Source organism: Nicotiana tabacum, chromosome 17, assembly GCF_000715075.1.
Source record: "Nicotiana tabacum cultivar K326 chromosome 17, ASM71507v2, whole genome shotgun sequence".
Taxonomy (NCBI): domain Eukaryota; kingdom Viridiplantae; phylum Streptophyta; class Magnoliopsida; order Solanales; family Solanaceae; genus Nicotiana; species Nicotiana tabacum.
This window is the reverse complement of record NC_134096.1, coordinates 143,081,996-143,101,484: the sequence shown is the minus strand read 5'-3', so window position 1 is coordinate 143,101,484 and position 19,489 is coordinate 143,081,996. Positions and strand designations below refer to the sequence as shown.

The window sequence follows — 19,489 nt, the reverse complement described above, 5'->3', positions numbered from 1 at the left end:
ATCGCTGCAATAGACAATATAACCGTTGCAATAGACCTAGCAAACAATAACAACAACCCCTAATAACTATTGCAATAGACTATAGATAATTGTTGCAATAGATCACGAAACTGTTACAATATATTATAAAAACCGTCGCGATAGCCTTAAAATATCGTTGGCACAAATATATCAGAACTGTTTATAACCATCCCAACAGAACAAAAACTGTTCCACAGATTGATGTAACAGTTTCATAACCGTTACAATATCTATATATGGGGACGGTTTTGTAACCGTTCCAAATAACCGTTCTAATAGACCTATGGTAACACTGAATCCGAGAACGAGTCCTAAATCGTCCCAGTAGCTCTATAGGGTCGGTTAGTGTATTTACTGCAACCGTTTTAAAAGGATCGTCATAGGCCTTATTTCTAGCAGTGAGTAAAAATTAATTTAGGATCCAACAGATGTTGGAATGACTACTCTCCAACCTTAGTGAACCTTCTTTAATTACTCGGAACTGAATTCCAATAGATGCTAGCAATAGCATTACTTGGGTTGATTAGTCAGTGAGAGAACACCATCCTAGGAACGATGAAATTAAGGTTATAAAGCTATATTATTAATTTATACATTAAAAATTTAAAGATCCGTAGGGATTACGTCCTATATCTCGAAGTTTATATCCCACCCCATATTAAGTAAAACGACCCGCCTCACGTATCCGCCTTTTAAAACACTTTCATGATAACAACATGATATTCATTGGTGGTTTTGGGAGCGATTTGAATAAAAATTGGCAAGTTAATCAACAACAATATAATAATAATAATAATAATAATAATAATAATAATAATAATAATAATAATAATAATAATAATAATAATATCTGTATATAGGTGACCGCCATTAATATATTTAATCATGTATTGGAAGTACCTTTTGCTCCTCAAAGTTTCTCAATATCAATTAATGCTTCCGATTAAACTCTTTATGTACATCAACAGGAGCGAAGTAAGTATAGAGTTTACGGGTTCAGCCAAACCCAGTAACTTTGATTGAAACCCTATATTTATCTTAAGATATTCATTGAATATATATAAATTATTAATTTAGAACTCAGTAACTTAAAAGAACTCAGTAACTTAAAAAAACTAAAATATCAAACCCATAAACTTCAAATCCTGATTTCGCTTGTGTAAGTCAACTTGTCCTAATGAGTGTACCTTGCACTTTCATTCTAATTAGTTAACAAGAGAGGAGTACGAAATTTATAAATATAATATATAACAAACTATATTCTACCTCATAACATTACATTACAATTTAAATTGTAACATCTTGATACTATCTACATAGAATGAATGTGCATTAATCACTTCACCAAACATTGCTCTTATATCTCTTTCAAAGTGAAGATTCTTTCAAGCCGTAAATATATGCATGAAAACTGAAAGAGGTAAAGGACCACGTATTCATTACTCAAAATATGGTGCACAAGAACCTATAGTCTATTTATCAAACTAAATGTTTTATGTATATATTTTCTAAAATTAATGTTATATTATCTGTCATCCCTTATGCTTTAAAAATAAATGTTACACTTAGTTGAATGTTGAATTATTTACTTATATGAACATGTACCAATTCTAATTTAATATTTTTTTTATTGTTTTCTTTAGTGGTGCAAATTAGGTGAAAAGGTTAACATTTAAGAGGAGGGGAGGTAGGACATTAATTCAAGACAGTGTTTGTCTCAATAATAACTCTTCAGAGATTGAGCTCCACATGTCCCTAAGTTTAAAGGAAAAAACTCTCATCTTCATTATTCCAATGGTTTCCCTCAAGTTAGATAGACGTAGCTATTAAATTGTACAAATCTATCGAACAGACAAAGAAGACATTAGTTAGTTATCAAATAATTTCAAGTTAGCTAAAATCAAAGCTAGTTGAGCTGGATGATTGATCAGTTACTACTGCTTTCGGAAAAATAATTTAACAGATTTTTAATATTATAGATTAAATTATGTAATCTTTTAAATACTGGACTGAACATTCATTTGTGGAAAGTACTTTCAGTATTTCTTGCAAAAAATATTTAATTTTGTTATAAAAAAAAAGAGAATATGTAAATGTGAAATATTAGTGGGGTGAGGGCAGAGAAGAGTAGAACCAAATTGACCTTATCCTAGCTTATCGCATTGCCATCTCTACCCATAGTCGTACAATATAGCCAAATCGGTTTACAATTTTATGCTAAAGAAATTAACTATGCAACCTGAAAAAAATTGATATACTACTTTCACTACGTCCTACCTTATTTCTCTTTTGTTTTCGGATTATATAGGAAGAAATACAATATCATAAAAAATTCTCTCTGAAAAAATTATTATTTAAAACTATGATATTTTATTACTCCATAGTAGCAGTGGCGGAGAGCCGGAGCCACATGTACCAAACCAAAGGGTGTCAACCCACCGTATTGCTCGATAATTGTATATACCGACACCCTTTAATTTTTTGGCAGAGTCTGTTTTTTTTTTATATTTTGAGTTCATTTAATGAAAATAATTGTTCCGTAGTAGTATCCTTTGTCAAAGCTAGCTCATTATTCCACAGATGGGCAAGTCCAAAAGGGAATCTATTCCGTATTAAATATTGGTTCTGTATTAAATACTGGCACAGAAAAACACATTGTTTTTGTTGTCGCCCTACACAGCCACTTGTTTTCTCCATCTTCCTCCACTTTCTCAATCTCACTCCATACTGCATCTTCATCTCTTCCGGCGGATCATCGCCGTCGGAATCTGGTAAAACCCGACCCGAACCAACACCTTCCGTCGGAGATGGAGGATTACTTGAAACAGTTTGTGGAGGAGACATCGTTTTACAATCGGTTGGTTTTGGGTACATTCATGCCGGAATCATGGTGGGGACCACTTCCTCACATGCTTCAGGGATGGCTCCGTAACTACATTGGTGGTGTTCTGCTTTACTTTATCTCCGGTTTCCTCTGGTGCTTCTACATCTATCACTTGAAGCGCAATGTATATATTCCTAAAGGTAAAATTTTTTCTTTGCCCTGTTTATGTTTTTTGTTTTTGAATTTCTTTTACCTTAATTTGTGATGTGTCGTTTTTGCGTGCTACAGTATTGGAGAGTAGGCTACGCATGCATTCACACTTCATTGTGTATATGTAGATCAATTATTTATAACCTTGAAAAACAATGACGAATTTTCTGTTTTATCAAATTTTAAGGTAGTGATATTGCTTTTGATGACTATGAATCTGAACTAGATCGCATCGATAGCTATTTATGAGTTCCAGAGCAAATTCCTTAATTTTCTCAAGTTAGTATCAGTGGTTATAGAATTTTACAAGCCGATCTTATATTTGTTTTAGTTAATGGTCCTTTCAGTTCTAAATATGGATGTCAATTTTACGATGAATGTAACAACTCCATTTTTCTTATGCTTCGATAAAGATAACGTTGATTCTTACTTCATATTTTCTCCTGTGAGTGAAAAAGGAGAAGTTATGGACTCATTAACATTTTATTGCAGATGCCATCCCTTCTAACAAAGCAATGCTCTTGCAAATATCAGTAGCCATGAAAGCGATGCCATGGTACTGTGCCCTTCCATCACTTTCTGAGTACATGATTGAAAATGGATGGACAAAATGTTTTGCAAGAATAAGTGATGTTGGATGGCTTTCCTATGTTATCTATGCGGCTATTTATCTTGTAATAGTGGAGTTTGGGATCTACTGGATGCATAGGGAGTTGCATGACATAAAACCTCTGTACAAATATCTCCATGCTACACATCATATTTACAACAAGCAAAATACACTTTCCCCATTTGCTGGTAAGCTCTCAAGTCTAGTCATCTCATAATTGTGGCTTATTTGTGATAACAGCTTGTAGCTGGCGCAGCAGTTAGGTTTCTCTGTGATACTTCTTGATAATTTGTCGAACTAATGCTGTATTTCCTGTATGATGGCTATAATATTGGGAAGCTAGTCCCGAGGACAAACTAATGTGTAAATTTTTACATCCTAATCTTGTGTCATCACCTTTTTCTTTCTTGGTCGGAGGATTGACTGCAGTGGTTGGTTAGACTCGTTTTACCAAGACTACTATAAGTCTCTCACGAATAATACTTGAAATGAAATAAAGACGATGGGAACAAAGCAATTCATTGGAATTTCATCTCTTACCTTTTAAATGTTTCTCTGTGCGAAATCCAGATTACTTGAAAGAGCGAAGTAGTGTTTGGTCAAGAAAATGTTCTTATTTTCTCTTATCATTTTGTGGGAAACTAGAAATCATGATAGGATTGAGGAGAGAAAAATATTTAAGCAAATTTCTCAAAAGTTGGACATTTTGAAAAATGGCTAAAAGGTGTTTCCTACGTTTCCACCACAAAGAGAAAAATAATGTATGTTACAAACTATGCCATTGACCATTCGAATCACACCTACAACATGCAAACTGTATGTTCCAATCCACTCTTTTATCTCCTCTCTGCAGGACAGCCACTAATCCCATGCACAGCAGCATAGTTCCTCCCAATCTTCTCTTCCCTACCTTTTCATCAGAAAAAAATACCCTCCCTATCTCTCTCTTCTCACATGCACAGCCACTTGTGTACACCAAACTCGGCTCTTTTTCTTGTATAAATACACATAGTTCCATATACATCCACTTGTTTTTCTTTTTGCAAGTGAAGAAAGCTAGTATGCTTTTTATGCCTTTTGGTAAAAATGATAAAGAGAAATAGTTACTAAAAATGATAACCAAAAATCCAGCATTATGGAGAGCCTCTTTGTTCTTCCAAACAAGTTTTCCACAAGAACCTGAACAAGAACTATAGGATACTAAGAATTTCTGCAAAATGAAAATTGAAACTTTTGCTTTCGGCCATAGATTTTCTTCCTCCCGTCTAAATGAGTTTCAGAGTCTAAATACATAGCCCTGGAAGTAAAACATTACTAAGTTGTCGCTGCTTTGTCTTTTGTAACCATCTATTATCTCTGACATTCTGAACCTTTTATAAGCCTCAGTTCTTTGCAATGCATATCCATTCTAGGAAATTGGTTGCTAAATTGTGACAAATTGATCTCTGAATGTCATAGCTTCTTTTATGGTTTATCTGCCCATAGTCATAGTTCATTTCCGAGAGCTTCATAATAATCAACATGTTCTGCTATCAGGATTGGCATTCCACCCATTGGATGGAATACTGCAGGCAGTGCCACACGTTGTAGCTCTATTATTGGTGCCAATGCATTTCACTACACACATAGCACTCATTTTCCTGGAAGCCTTATGGACGGCTAATATTCATGACTGCATACATGGGAAGGTGTTTCCTGTAATGGGTGCTGGCTATCATACCATTCACCATACGACATACCGCCATAATTATGGTCATTACACAATATGGATGGATTGGATGTTTGGAACTCTTCGTGATCCAGTTGAAGAGGATGCAAAGAAAATGTAATGTACTTGATACCCAAGGATGTTCCTTGCTGTTCATTGTCCAAGTTGTTAGGCCACCAGTGGAATGTTAGAACTTGCCTCGTGTATTTCCATCATTGATGGATGTAAAGTTTTTTTGTAGTAGTTTGAGTTGTAGACTGAAAACAATTCTGTAGGCTGATTATGTGATCTCTATGTCTTTTCTTCCCTTATATTAATAAAATCAGCGGGGCAGAGACTTTCAATCTAATCTATGTCACAGTTTTTGATGGTCCATATGTTGGTTGTGAACTTGTGATAACTCATTGTGATTTCTACAAACACTACGTGGAGCACATAAGCTTATTGGAGAATAATTAATTTTTAGTTAAATGTTTGTGCTGTGAAGTTATATGTTTGTGCTATGATTATACAACGTGCACTGTTGATGTGATAGTTTGTCGCACATTTCGCTTGGTTGTCAAATAAACTGGCCCATTTTTCTCATTCTATTATTGATGTGTAATCAACAAGGATGCAAGACAGCAAGACAGGACTGACAGTTAATTGGAGTTGTTATGACCACGTAATTATTGAATTACAAAATTATAGAAATATACAATGTAGTAATTAACTAACGAAAGCCAAATGTTTCACATGAATATAACGTGTTACCATGCTATGTTGGGCAAATATCCAATTTGTTATATGAGTTAAAACTAAATTATATGTAAATAATATGCTGGTTTCTAGGTTCTGGTTGGTGACTCTGCTTGAATGTAACTTCATTTTTTTGCTTGAGAATTTACTGCAAAGAATATTTAGTATGTGGTTGAGACTTGATGAGAAGAATATATCATTCATTTGAGAAACCTCTTATAATCGTAATTTTGAGAGCATTAACAGCCAACTACGATAAGAAAGACAGAAGGATTCCTACAATTTTAACACAACTCTCTTAAAATTGCTTTAATTTGTGAGAAATGTTAGTAAACAATATATTGCATATATCAAACAAAAGTATAGTAATTCTGATTATTCAAATAAATGAAGCTTTTCGTCCAATTTTATATGACTGATATTTGATTACATTAATTTTAAAATATAAGTTGTATTGTGAATAATAGTGGACGTAGTGAAATATTAGGCCAAAAAGTTAATTATTCAAAGTATCAAAAATAGAAAAGTTAATAATTTAAATTCGCAAATATTGTAAGAACAATACTATAAAATGATATCAGTATTCTTACAAAATGTAAAGAAAGTGTGATACGTGTGGTGAGAAAATTTTACTTATGATTTTATTTGACATCATCTCTGTATAAAGTGAAATTCCTCGGTAAGGATTGCAGAGTACTTTGGAACTGAGAAAAAGGAAACTAACTGCAAGAGCTAGCAACTTCTTATCAACATATCCATGTCTGCTACTTCATTTCTAGTTCCCAATTCTAATACACTGACCCTCTGTCCCCATTCCAATTTTGTCATCAAACCCAAAACAGTTCTTCCTTTCAAATCATTCAATTTTAAAATTACCACCTTTTCCTTCAAACCCAATGATAATAATCATTCCAGCAAAAACTTGGAGCAATGCAATCTTGAATTTGAAAATCAAGATTATGGGTCAACATCAAACCCTATTTCACGTTCAAGTTCAGGAATTAAAGGCCCTACTGCTCCATGGATGAGGGGTCCTCTTCTTGTTGAACCCAATCAAGTTTTGGACTTATCCAAATCAAGAAAGAAGAAAGATGCCAACTTTGCTAAAACCCAAAATCCTAATGATGCACTTTCTGGTAAAGTTAGTGGAGGAAGAGGTAAAAAGGCAATGAAGAAGATTTATCAAAGCATTGATAAGCTCCAAGAAACGCAAAATTTGGAATTTACACATGTGGAAACTGATGCTAAGTTTGAATTTCAGTTCCCACCTGGTTCTTTAACTCATTGGAAAGATGTGAACTTTGATTTTAATGAACAAACTCCATATGTGAAAAAGGACAAAGTGGAAAGAGTGGAATTTGATATTTTATCAAGAGAGAATGAAGGAAGAGGGAATAGACGAAGTGGAGAGAAAATGCCATGGGAGAGTGAGGAAAGATTTGTGTATAGGAGAATGAAGAAGGAGAAAGTTTTAACAGCTGCTGAGTTGAAACTTGATGCAATGTTGCTTGAGAGATTGAGGGGTGAGGCTGTAAAGATTCAGAAGTGGGTGAAGGTTAAGAAAGCAGGAGTGACACGAGCTGTTGTTGACCAAATCCACTTGCTTTGGAAGAATAATGAACTTGCAATGCTCAAATTTGACCTGCCTTTATGTCGTAATATGGACAGAGCTCAAGAAATTATTGAGGTTGGTCTATAAACACTGTCTTATATACTGTTATATGTCCGTAAATAAGCTTTCTATAATTGATGCTTCATAGGGTGAAAAGAACTTGCACAGATACTTGTTATTTGTAATGACTTAATTTCAGCTTCAGCTCAAACTTCAAAAGGATGAGTAGGTATTTGATTGATCGAAATATTTCTTCTTTTGTATTCAACTTCTTATGAGTTGTTCTGTCACTGGGTCATAAGTGTGAATCCTCAAACCATTCCTCATAGTTGCTAATGAATACAAACATGGCTTCTAGAAGTTTTTGCTCAATAATGAAGAGGTTGCTTTGTTAATCTTCTGTCCTTTTTGATAGAATTGTGTGTGATTCTTTTTGTACTGCAGATGAAGACTGGAGGCTTTGTAGTTTGGAGGAAGAAAAATGCTCTGGTTGTTTATAGAGGATGTGATTATACTTTGAGACAGAAGGATGACCCCAAACGGCATCATGATTTTCTCCGTAGTCAACAAAACAATTCATCTACTTACACCTTTAAAAAGACAAGTGCTTTCTCGTCGTCGAACTCAAGTAGGAGCAGTGTAGATGTGATAAGTGGTGAAAGCTCAGAAGAGGATAGCCTAACAATAAATGAGTCACTCTATGAGAGGGAAGCTAATAGATTATTGGATGACTTAGGACCTCGTTATGTTGATTGGTGGTGGCCAAAGCCTTTACCTGTGGATGCAGATTTGCTTCCTGAAGTGGTTCCTGGATTTAAGCCACCATTTAGACTTTGCCCACCACGTTCAAGATCAAAGCTGACTGATGATGAACTTACACACTTAAGGAAGCTTGCTCGTTCTTTGCCAACTCATTTTGTCCTCGGTAAGTTTCTGGTTCTTGATGATGCATATCTTGTGCAGATGAATTGCTCCATGAATTTTATTCTTCATATGTTTGCTGCTTGTGTATGTCGTGGATTGCTATACTGTCTCTCTACTGATTTCTTGGACTCGAGTTATCTTTATCATTGACAATTTTCCTGTTTTATAATTGTAGTTTGCTTGTTGTATGGCGTTTGGTATGTGTGATGTTTATGCCATTATATGATTATATCAAGCGAGAAAAATTGCTAGTGGTGCATTAGCAATGGTATATGCTTCTTCCAGTTTGACTGTCTAGACATTTAAAAGTGGATATGTAATGTCTAAATTAATTTCGAAAGGCTTTCGATAACGAAACATGATATTTGACTCAGAATTTTGACGGTGTTTGTCAGTCACAGGTTTTAAATTTATTTTGTATGTGGTGCCTTTTTTTGTAAGGTACTCCTTTTATCGCTATAGAATTGTCACTTCTGCATGTGAGGGTCAAAAGAATCATTTGCCTAAGATTGTTGAAATATTGATTTTTAAATATTCTCAATGTAAGAGTTTGTGACTTGAGATTGTTTTAACGTAATTCCTAGTTTTATTTCTATTTCCTGAACTTGTGTTTTTTCCCCAAAATCTGGTCAAATTGACCCTAGGAAGCAAAATGATTAAATTTGCATGGAGATAATAGATAAATTTATCAAAAGAGTCTTCATTTTGAACCTCTTAAGGTTAAAGAGAAAGCAAGTCAGAAGTCACCTTTCCCCTCTTGTCTCTAGAACATTATACAAGTGCACTCTCAACTGTTGCTAGGTCTTTGCTACACATGGATAAGAAATCAACTAATTGTACTTATTTGGCATTTTGGATCGTGGATGATTTTTAAGTTTTGAGCACTTTGTTGCAATAGGTTATGCGCCTTGTGCAACACTTGCCTATGTTTGTCCTGTTTGAGATTGTAATTACTTTTCCATGACACGATATGAAGGGAGAAACAGAAAACTGCAAGGCTTGGCTGCAGCCATCATAAAATTGTGGGAGAAATGTCATATTGCAAAGATAGCTTTGAAGTGGGGAATTCCAAATACTAACAATGAGCTAATGGCAAATGAGCTGAAGGTAAGTTGTCGGAACAATTCGTACTTAACATCCTTATAGTTTCTCAGTCAATCGCAGTCAACTTCTGGACCAACAGATGAGTCTGTTCTATTAGTTCTTATATTAGCAAGCTTGTTTTATTGTTACATGACATCAGCTATGTTTCTAGGCATCTTAGTAGAGTAGAAAATGGGAGGAGAGGAGCTGTTAACTGCCCTCTGTTTCATGTAATTATCTTGTCTTGAGGATTAGTATTTTAGTAATAATACAAAAACTAGTTACTCAAAACAACAACAAAAAATTGTTACTCCTCTTCAGTTTGAAAGACTATTTTGGTTCTCTATGAAATTTGGGATGGAAGTAGGGTAGCACAGGGTTTGGCGAGGCTTGAAGTTTTTCAATTTTAAAGTTGCTTACTTTCAATACCCATTTGCATCCTTCTATGTTCTCAATTCTTCTTATTCATACATAATGATCAAGTTTAGCTAGTGTACCAAGGGTGTGACATAGCGGCCAATAAACTGCGTGAAAGCATTGGAGACTAGGGTTCAAATCCCAGCGGAGGCAAAAGATGCTAGATGATTTCTTCCCATCTGCCATCTGCCTAACCCTTGGTGAACAGAGTTATCCGGTACTTGTGCTAGTGGGAGCTAATAGATACTCGAAGGATAGTCGAGGCACGCACAAGCTTGCCCGGACACCACTGTTATCAAAACATAAAAATAAAAATAATCAAATTTAGCTAGTATATATTTAATGGATTAAAATTTAGGTGGCACTTGTCAATGAAATTTTTTATGAACATGCAATTATTTTATTTCAAATTCGTGTTTGTTAAGTTTTACGAAGAAGTTTTTGTAAAATAATTTTTCCAAGAACAAATTTTTGAAATTGTGGTTTGAGAGTATATTTCAAAGAACTTGTTCGAGAAACAATTTTCTACTTACAAAACACTCACTTCAACAAAAGTCTTTTAAAAATACTACAACTATTAAAACACACCTCGAACTTTCTACTAGTATTTTAGAAAACTATTTTCAGATGTTGTCTGAACGATTCTCATTTTTAGGATTGACTTAGCTATCAAAATTGCAAAATACAGAGGAGGACTTAAGCAGCTAGGTAATAGATGATTTTGAAGCTTTGTTGGTGAATATGTCAGGGCACTGGTCCCAGAGTTGAGCTTAGGAAGCTTGGTGGTGAATGTTTCAGCAAAAACACTTTCATTGTGATTAAGGGTGTTTGGAGTGTGGCATTGTAAACAATTTTTTGGTCTTGAAAACACTTCAGCAACTGGAAAAAGCGAACGTGGTCTAGGTGGTATTCAGTGGAACTGTGGTTCAGGCGACAGAGGTTGGTGTTGGAAGTTGGTAGTGATGAAAGCAACACTTGAATTTTTGGCTGGCGGTTTCTGGTGTTGGGTTTTGGTTTCTCTGGACTGATATGATGTCATCATTGGTATAACTTAAAACTCTTGGAAAATCTTTGAGGAGCCTGACTATTTTAATCAATTAAAAGAATTGATTCCAATGCAGACCTCTTTCCTGGAAGTCGTTACTTGAAAGTGCTCCATTATTACTGAATTGACTGAAGTTTTTTTTTTTAGTCTATGCATTGTTGACTATCTTTTCCTCTATTCTCGCCTCGTTTTCTAGCTACAAAATCTCCATAGTGCCATGGCGGCCTTCTTCTAAGCAGTGGTAGAAAAAAGAAAGAAAATGTTGGGCACATTGAGTATAGATCACCGGCTTTGTCTTTCAGATTCTGATAAAATGCTCAAATTTTTTATGTAGTATCTTACTGGAGGAGTTCTTTTATTGCGGAATAAGTTCTTTATAATCCTATACAGAGGTAAGGATTTTCTTCCTTCTCAAGTTGCAAGCCTTGTAGCTGAGAGGGAAGTGGAACTCAGAAGATGTCAGCTTGAGGAAGAAGCTGCACGATTCAAAGCAATTGAAACCCTTCCAATCACTACTGGAGAATCAATGAGCATTAGTAATGTTGGGACTTTATCAGAATTCCAGACAATTGCAGAACCTGGAAGGGAGAAATCTGAGACTGAAGTTCAATTAGTAGCAGAAAAAGAAAGATTAGAAAAAGAACTGAGAGATGAACAGCACAGCCTTTACATTGTAAGATATCAGCTATTCTTTTTTCCACTTTCAATGTTTTCAGCAGCAAATGAAAGATGCTTTCTTACTCAATCGTGCAGCTCAAGAAGAAGATTGAAAAATCATCTATAGCATTGGGAAAGTTAGATGCTGCATGGAGACCTGCCAAACCAGATGTCGATAAAGAAATTTTAACACAAGAAGAGAGACGATCTCTTAGGCAGATAGGATTGAAGATGGACAGGAGTTTAGTGCTTGGTGAGCAGACTTTTGCTATATTATCCTCTCTTATCATTTCGTGGTCAAACTATGAAAGCTGTAGCTGAGTTGCTATTGAAAATTCCATAGTCATCTACAGATAAATTGTCCATTATCTACCAGGATTCTGAAATTTCTGCTATGGTTACACATCTTAGATAGTTCCATAAAAAAAGAGTTAGCTATTATTTTTCATATTCCCTAGTTGGGCTTGCATAAAAAAATGCATTATCATTCATGTGCTCGACAAGAATGCCTCAACCCCCAAACTAGTTGGGACTACTATATGGATCCTCCATATCCATTCGTTTTTATTTGGGTCCATTTCATTACAATACTCAACAATAACGCCTTTATCTGATAACTTCTAATCGCTCAAAATTTTAGGATCTTTAATTATTGAGAATTGTTGCAATTCTGGTCCTCCTATGATAAAACTGTCTTGAACACTTGGTCAGCTCAAATCTACTTTTTCAATTTGACTTCAGGGAGACGCGGTGTTTTTGATGGTGTATTAGCAGGTCTCCATCAGCATTGGAAGCACAGAGAAGTTGTTAAGGTGATCACAATGCAGAAAATCTTTTCTCAGGTCATTCATACTGCAAATCTCCTGGAGGCAGAAAGTGGTGGAATTCTGGTTTCTGTAGACAAACTTAAAGAAGGCCATGCTATAATAATTTATCGGGGAAAGAACTACAGGCGCCCGGAATTGGTGCCGCAAAATCTTTTAAACAAAAGACTAGCTTTAAGTCGGTCCCTTGAAATGCAGAGACTTGGAGTGAGTCTTCTGTGTCTTATGGCTAGTTTATTTGGTCCTCAGTTCTTATAATTCCTGGATCTAAGATTTATTTTGTTCTTTGTCAGTCATTGAAGTTTTATGCAAATCAAACGGAGCAGGCAATCTCTGATCTTAAGTGCAAGTTGGTAATTTCTGTCTCACTGTTGAAGTTCCTCTTTGTCTACATACCAACTGATGGGCTTTGCCTTTCATGTCTTAACTTACCTCATGACTATTAGCTTTGGCTTTGAAATGGTATCTCAAGTGAATCCTATTCAGTTCTCTTAGCTGAAATTTGATGGATAATTGTCTTTTACAGGTAGAATATACAGTAAAGATTGGTCAAATGGGGGAAGATCTAAAAGGTAGTGGTGCATAACTACTCTTGATCTTGATCTTTATCTTGACATGGTCTACATGCATCAGCACGAAGAGAGTTCACCCATTGGCTAGCTGAGTATTATGGGGAAATAAGGACTATTGCTTTGAGCCCTTGATTAATGACCTTAAACTTGTTAAATTTTGAGATGCGTCTTGGGATTTCACTTTTGGGATAACTGTGCAACTTGTGGAAGCATTCAACTATGTGATTCTCCTTGATGAGACAGCAGAGTTTCAGGTATTTTATTCTCAGTTACCTATAAAGATATGCTGTCTGTTATCCAGAAATTTTAGCTGTTGTTTTACTTCAATTCTAGACGGTTTGCAGCACTCAAATTTATTGACTTGTTGACATTTCAAATCAATACCAAACTTTCTTGAAAGAAAATGATTTAGTCATGCATCATTGTTCCTTCCACTCATAAGCAAGACATACGGATTTGCCTGTGGCTGTCAATGACCCAATTCATTCTGGCTAAACCTTGCAATATATAGTTTGCATCCGATTGATTTTTTTCTTTCCTTTGTTTGGTTAAAGTAAGAGGTGAAGCTGCCTCATATTGTTTCAGATTAATTTTGGATTGGAAAATCCTGTCTGAAATATAGAGGTTTGAACTTCAAAATTATGTTCCAGTTAGGACAAGTTTACACTAAGCACCACCTGAGTTATTATGTTTTAGTAACTTTTCAGTTCTGTGAACTAGGTTGGAATAGGAGACAGTGAGAATGCAAAATCCAATCTAGACTTGAAGAGGTGTTGGTCTACTAAATTTTATGCCTTTGATGAGGTTAAGGTATCATTTTTGAGTTTTAGCAGTTAAGCGTCCAACATTTTTTACTCGGAGTCTGAGGTCAATACCATAAGTGGCTTTAGAATCCCAAAAATGAGCGGAAGATCCAAGTTTTAAAGCAGATATACTACATATCCTCGCACCATGCGTTAAATAATGCAAGTAAATGATAAGATGCCAAGTACTGCACCTTCTTAACAAAGGGGAGAGTTGATATATCCTTCCACAGGAATGGCTTAGGAAGTTTTGATGCTCGCAGTGTGAGATTTCTGTAAAATACCACTGTAGGACCATTTTGGCCTGCAATGTTACAGGGTGTCGAAAGAATCTCCAGAGATTCAAGAATTCATTACTTTCTACTCCTTTACCCTTTTCCAGGTTAGGTGTGTCATTTAATAAATATATCCATCATTTCTCTTGCTGTCTTTTCCTGTTACTCTCATCGGTGCTTCAATTTGGATTTTATTGTTCTGAATGGTTTTTCATATTTGCATAACTGGGACGATCAAATTCATTGGAATTCTCAACCAATGTGTAGTTCACTTATCTGTGTCTTGTGTGACAGGATGATGGTGGACTTGCAGAAGAGCATTGGATTGACAGAGTAACATTGCTAACATTACAGCATGGTCAATCTTTTCTGCTACTTGTTGCATGATCTGGTAAGGTTTAAGATTGTTTTGCTTTACTTCCAGAACTCAGACCTCACTCCCATGACCTGTAGTACAGGAAAATATCTATTGAAGCACTAGGTAGGCCGACCTCTATACTCGAAAACAATAAAACAGCATTTGGAGGAGGGAGAAGATGAATGTAAGATAGAGATTTGTTCCATACAGCACGGATTCAGTAAAATTAATTGCTTTGCTGTTTCTTTAAGGACACTCTGCCGCCTCTCGCAGCAACTGCATGATATTGTGCCAATTCCATGTTTCAACTACTACAGACATGTCTCTTATTTTCCTACTGAATGGCAGATTGAATTGTAAGGTCCTGTTCGTACCACACATTGACTTTTAAAGTTAGTTACTCAGCTTATTCAATAAGTGGCAAGCCCACACTGCAACAAAAGGTGGCTGCGATGCAAGATGAGATAAGTGTTGTTATTATTCTGTATTGCTGTAATAAACAATTAAACTTTCTGAAAAAACAAAACAGAAAGTTAGTAATACTTGTTTAACGAAATAGATTCTGGAAAACAAAAAACAGAATAGGAATAAATCGAGCCCACTGAATACACAGTGTGTCCTTAAGGAAATTATTCCCCTCAATACCCGAGGTGCTGGAATATATCCTCCCAGGATAGAACGATTTAACTCACCAGTGTATTGGTACCAAAACTCTGATGAACTGCGAACCACTCAATGGTCGTAAAACACACTGGAAAATATTGTGCAGAAGAAGAAGAAGAAGAAGCTCAGAAAATTTCGTTAGGAAAGATTCTGGGATTCAAACTATATTTATAGAGTTGCTGGCATTGTTTCTGAAAAGGTTTGCAACCTTTCAGAAACAACCATGGCTGTTGGAAAAGGGGTGTTTGAAATATTGCGGGAAAAAATATATTTAAAATAATCCGGGAAAGAAAACGGGGGGTCGCGGGTCTTATTCCGGATTGAATTTTTCGTTAATTATTTAATTAATTAATTAAATAATTGAAAGGAATTTTGTCCAAAAAGATTAATCAATCAATCGTTGACTGAATAATCCGAATCCGGATCCGAGCCGAGCGAGCGACGACGACGGCGCGAGGCTTGCCTTTTTTCTTAACTCTTTAAGAGCTAGAAGAAGAACAATTATATATATACCTATCAAAAGCCTTTTCTTTCTTCGATATGGGACAATGTCCCTTTCCCAAGGGAAACTCAAATATTTCATTTTTCCTCCATTTCTCATTCACCTTCTTTAAGCTACACAAGCTTAAAATCCCAACAAGTGTTACGGGGAGGATTCATTGTTATTTGGTGATTATCAATCCAGGCCGTAGTGCACCTATGGATTTACCCTTCATTTTCCACAAGACAACGATATAGGTGTTAGTGTAATTTAGTGGGAAATGTGTGGTCAGGTTGTGGCTGCTCGACGGTACATATAATTTGGATACCAACCTTAGGCATCATTACCTTTTCACATGCATTGTATGACACTAGATTAACTATAGTGAAGTTTATGTCCTCTTTGTTTGGTGAAAGTTGGCAATAACTTTATCAATGCATTGAAGCTAGTTTTCTGATTCAGGGAACCAGATATCCCGCTTCCTTTCTCAATTACTTTAATTTGAGTAGAGTAAAATATAACAAGCTTGCATCAACCTTTTTTACTCGAAAGGGATATTTGGCTCCAGAACTGAAGCCTCCTTTCCATAGGCTGTTGTGGATGTGGATGTGGAGGCAAACGACTCTGGGATGGAATTTGTTGAAGAAAATAAGACAGGTTTTGGTGGAATTTGTAGGGAGTGAAGGCTTCCCTCCAGCATTTCTGCTGCCTTCTCAATTGCTGGTCGATCTGACGGCTTAATCTGAATGCACCACAAGCCAACTAACATCATCTTCCTTGCCATTTCTTCATCTGCTCCGTTCATAATACCTTCTAGACCTAGGTCCTTCCCCAGATCGAGATGTTCGTAGATCCAATCTGGAAAGTATACTTCACTAGTTTGGCTCACTTTAACATTGTTTCTCACTCCAACCATCTCAAGAACCAGCATTCCGTAGCTATAAACATCTGATTTATGAGAGACATTTCCAAACGCTCTAGAGCACACTTCTGGAGCAATATATCCAACCGTTCCCCTGGCACCCAACATTGATAGGATACTCTCCTTTCTCTCACACAATTTAGAAAGGCCAAAATCAGATATTTTAGGGCAGAAATCCTGGTCCAAAAGAATGTTATGAGGTTTTATGTCAAAGTGCACTATTCTTGTGTTACAACCTCGATGTAAATATTCCAAACCTCGAGCAATGCCAACTGCAATCCTGTACAATGTTGTCCATTCCAAGGGACAAGTTGTGCCAGATGGTCCATTGTTGAGGAATTTATCCAATGAACCATTGGACACATATTCATAGATTAAGGCTCTCTTATTCCTTTGGTAACAAAATCCCAAAAGCCCTACTATGTTAACATGGGAAGTTCTACTTATACTGGCAACTTCATTTATGTATTCTTCTCCGTCACCATTAGTTTCTGTCAGCACCTTTACAGCTACCGCTCGACCATCGGGTAGCTCTCCTTTGTATACTTGACCAAAGCCTCCCTGTCCTATTTTGTGGCTGAATGAATTTGTTATTTTCTTTAAATCCAAATAGTTGTACAACTTTGGAGCATGAGATCCGTAGCTTCTCATGAATTCTTCAATTTTATGATCTTCTGATTCGCTCTTCCAGCAAATCAGTGGCTTACAATTCGACCGTCGACTTCTGAGGTAATAGATCGCTGAAACTGATAGTAGGATCATCCCTATGATACTAACTGAGACACCTGCAAATAGTTAACGGTAATATGTCAAGTGTGTCAAGTGCAAATGCGGAAGAGCAAATTTAAGGGAATGACACTGGGATACTTTACCTATTGCAAGTTTGCTGGAAATGCTGAACGTTTTCGGCAGGAATTTCGCTAAAGGGTTCAAAAAAGAAAAAAGTTAAAAAAGATTGTAGTTAACCAATGACCTTACAAAAGTTTTAAACTATCTTGACCACTAAGTCATGCTTTTGGGTTGTGTCAAAGGGAATCAAAACATAATATATAGAGGTAAAAATTAAATTTTGTCTTATATATATAATGTAATTTTTCGGTGAATGGGATTCGGGTGAACCCTTCCGTCCCTAAATTCGCCCCTGGCAAGAGGTGGCAAAACTTGAGGAAGTTATGATTCGTTTCATAGCTGAAAATATCAATTCTTCGGAGAGAGAGATTTCCACTGAGCACAACTACAAAGGACTATCATGAATGAACAACTCAAAGGAACCGTGTCAGGGTTTCAAAATGGAGTAGAAGGTGAAAATTGTTAGATTAGTTAGTGTTTGCCGGGAGTATTTGAGAAGAGGTTGTTTTGTCTTCATTGGAAAACTAAAGAAAGGAAAAGTGTTTAAAAGCACTTTTTGTCTTATATAGTTTGAATATTTTGAAAAATGTTTTAGAGGGAAATTGGAATTTGACTATATTATTAATAGTCTAAGATTGGTGAAAGCCAAAATACAAAGCAATCAGGGGCGGACCCACATGGTGTCAGGGTTCAGTTGAGCCCGCTTCGTCGAAAAATTATACTGCGTATATTGATATATTACGTTTAACGGAGGAAAATTACTACTATAAAAAAAAAACGTTTGAACCTGTTTTAACACAAATATGCTCCTAGTGGAGGTGGTTAAGTGGGTTCAAAGTGTGAGAGAGGTGCTAGGATCAAATCCAATTTGGGAATGTTCTTCCTTGAATTTCCAACATTTGGCATCGGCGCCGATTATCCTGAGACGCTTATGGAGAATCCGAAATTCTCGAAGATTAAAAAAATTGAATCTTATGATTGAAATGTATGTGAACTAGATTAGTTACTATAACTATAAGGATGTTAGACTAGAGAAGCACCAAACTCACGAAATTGTTTTGGTTGTCAAGATTTTAAAAGTTAAACAACTTTGGAATATTATTTTGAGGGCCAGGAGCCCAAGGAGGGAGTCAACCATAACGAAGCAGTCGCCGGTCAAAGCTATAGTTCCTAGGCAACATAAGGATAACTTACTTATGTATCAATGCTATTTAACCTTAAGGGATCGTTTGGTAAGTGGACAAGGTTATCCGGGGATTAATAATACCGGGACTATTTAGTGCTATATACTTCGTTTGATACATTCGATAAAAAATGGGATATACAATATATACCAAAATATGTGTTTGTTTTAAAACTGATAAATTTTTGTTTTCAATTTTAACTTTCAATATTTTAGTGGCTTAGAAAATCGTTCACTACACACATGTAAATTAGAATCAAGATGATAGCAGTGCATATTAGAATGACAAAGAGAAGCCTCAACGTACGGAAATCAAGTCCTAAAAAATGCATAATCTGATTAAGCCTCAAAAAGGTTGCAGTGAAAAGCGAAGAAGGATAACCTGGTCATTTCATAACTTTATCCCATAACTAATCCGTATTAGTTATCCCACTTTTGGAGATGGGATAATTTAATCTCAATTTGTGGTATAATTTTATACCGGGTTTAATTAATACTCCTACCTCAAAATAAACATGGGATAAATTTAATCCCAAATTCTATACCACTTTATCCCACCTTATCCCGTGAACCAAACGACCACTAAGCACTCAAAGTAATCCATAGATTCTAGTAAAATCATGAGGGAATAGTGGAGAAAAGAGATTACCGCCATCTTGGTTTCGTCGCAGTGGACTTGTGCGGCCGCACTCATTTTTGTGCGGTCCGCA

At 35.9% G+C, this 19,489-nt stretch overlaps 3 protein-coding genes across 8 annotated transcripts; 2 read left to right on the top strand and 1 right to left on the bottom strand.

Moving 5' to 3' along the window:
* Positions 1-2,733: 2,733 nt before the first annotated feature.
* Positions 2,734-5,718, top strand: LOC107762070 (delta(7)-sterol-C5(6)-desaturase). The gene is given in 3 exon segments (NM_001324745.1): positions 2,734-3,045; positions 3,548-3,853; positions 5,202-5,718. Coding segments are annotated over 3 exon segments (816 nt in total). The 5' UTR covers positions 2,734-2,828; the 3' UTR covers positions 5,495-5,718.
* Positions 5,719-6,721: 1,003 nt separating this feature from the next.
* LOC107762063 (chloroplastic group IIA intron splicing facilitator CRS1, chloroplastic) lies at positions 6,722-15,273 on the top strand. Of its 6 annotated transcripts, none has more exons than XM_075235234.1 (10): positions 6,722-7,798; positions 8,168-8,648; positions 9,624-9,754; positions 11,527-11,865; positions 11,946-12,102; positions 12,624-12,880; positions 12,967-13,026; positions 13,200-13,499; positions 14,618-14,714; positions 14,782-15,273. In XM_075235234.1, the coding sequence occupies exons 1-8, from the start codon at positions 6,869-6,871 to the stop codon at positions 13,257-13,259; spliced, it is 2,415 nt and encodes an 804-aa protein (XP_075091335.1). In that variant the 5' UTR covers positions 6,722-6,868; the 3' UTR covers positions 13,260-13,499; positions 14,618-14,714; positions 14,782-15,273. The 6 variants fall into 6 exon arrangements, with proteins under 6 accessions (XP_075091335.1, XP_075091332.1, XP_075091333.1 ...); XM_075235231.1 differs by having other exon boundaries at positions 12,591-12,880; XM_075235232.1 differs by having other exon boundaries at positions 12,591-12,880; positions 14,777-15,273.
* A 1,068-nt stretch (positions 15,274-16,341) lies between these two features.
* On the bottom strand, positions 16,342-17,772 carry LOC107762071 (PR5-like receptor kinase). The gene has a single exon (XM_016580392.2). The coding sequence runs from the start codon at positions 17,507-17,509 to the stop codon at positions 16,367-16,369; it is 1,143 nt and encodes a 380-aa protein (XP_016435878.2). The 5' UTR covers positions 17,510-17,772; the 3' UTR covers positions 16,342-16,366.
* Between the last annotated feature and the right edge of the window lie 1,717 nt (positions 17,773-19,489).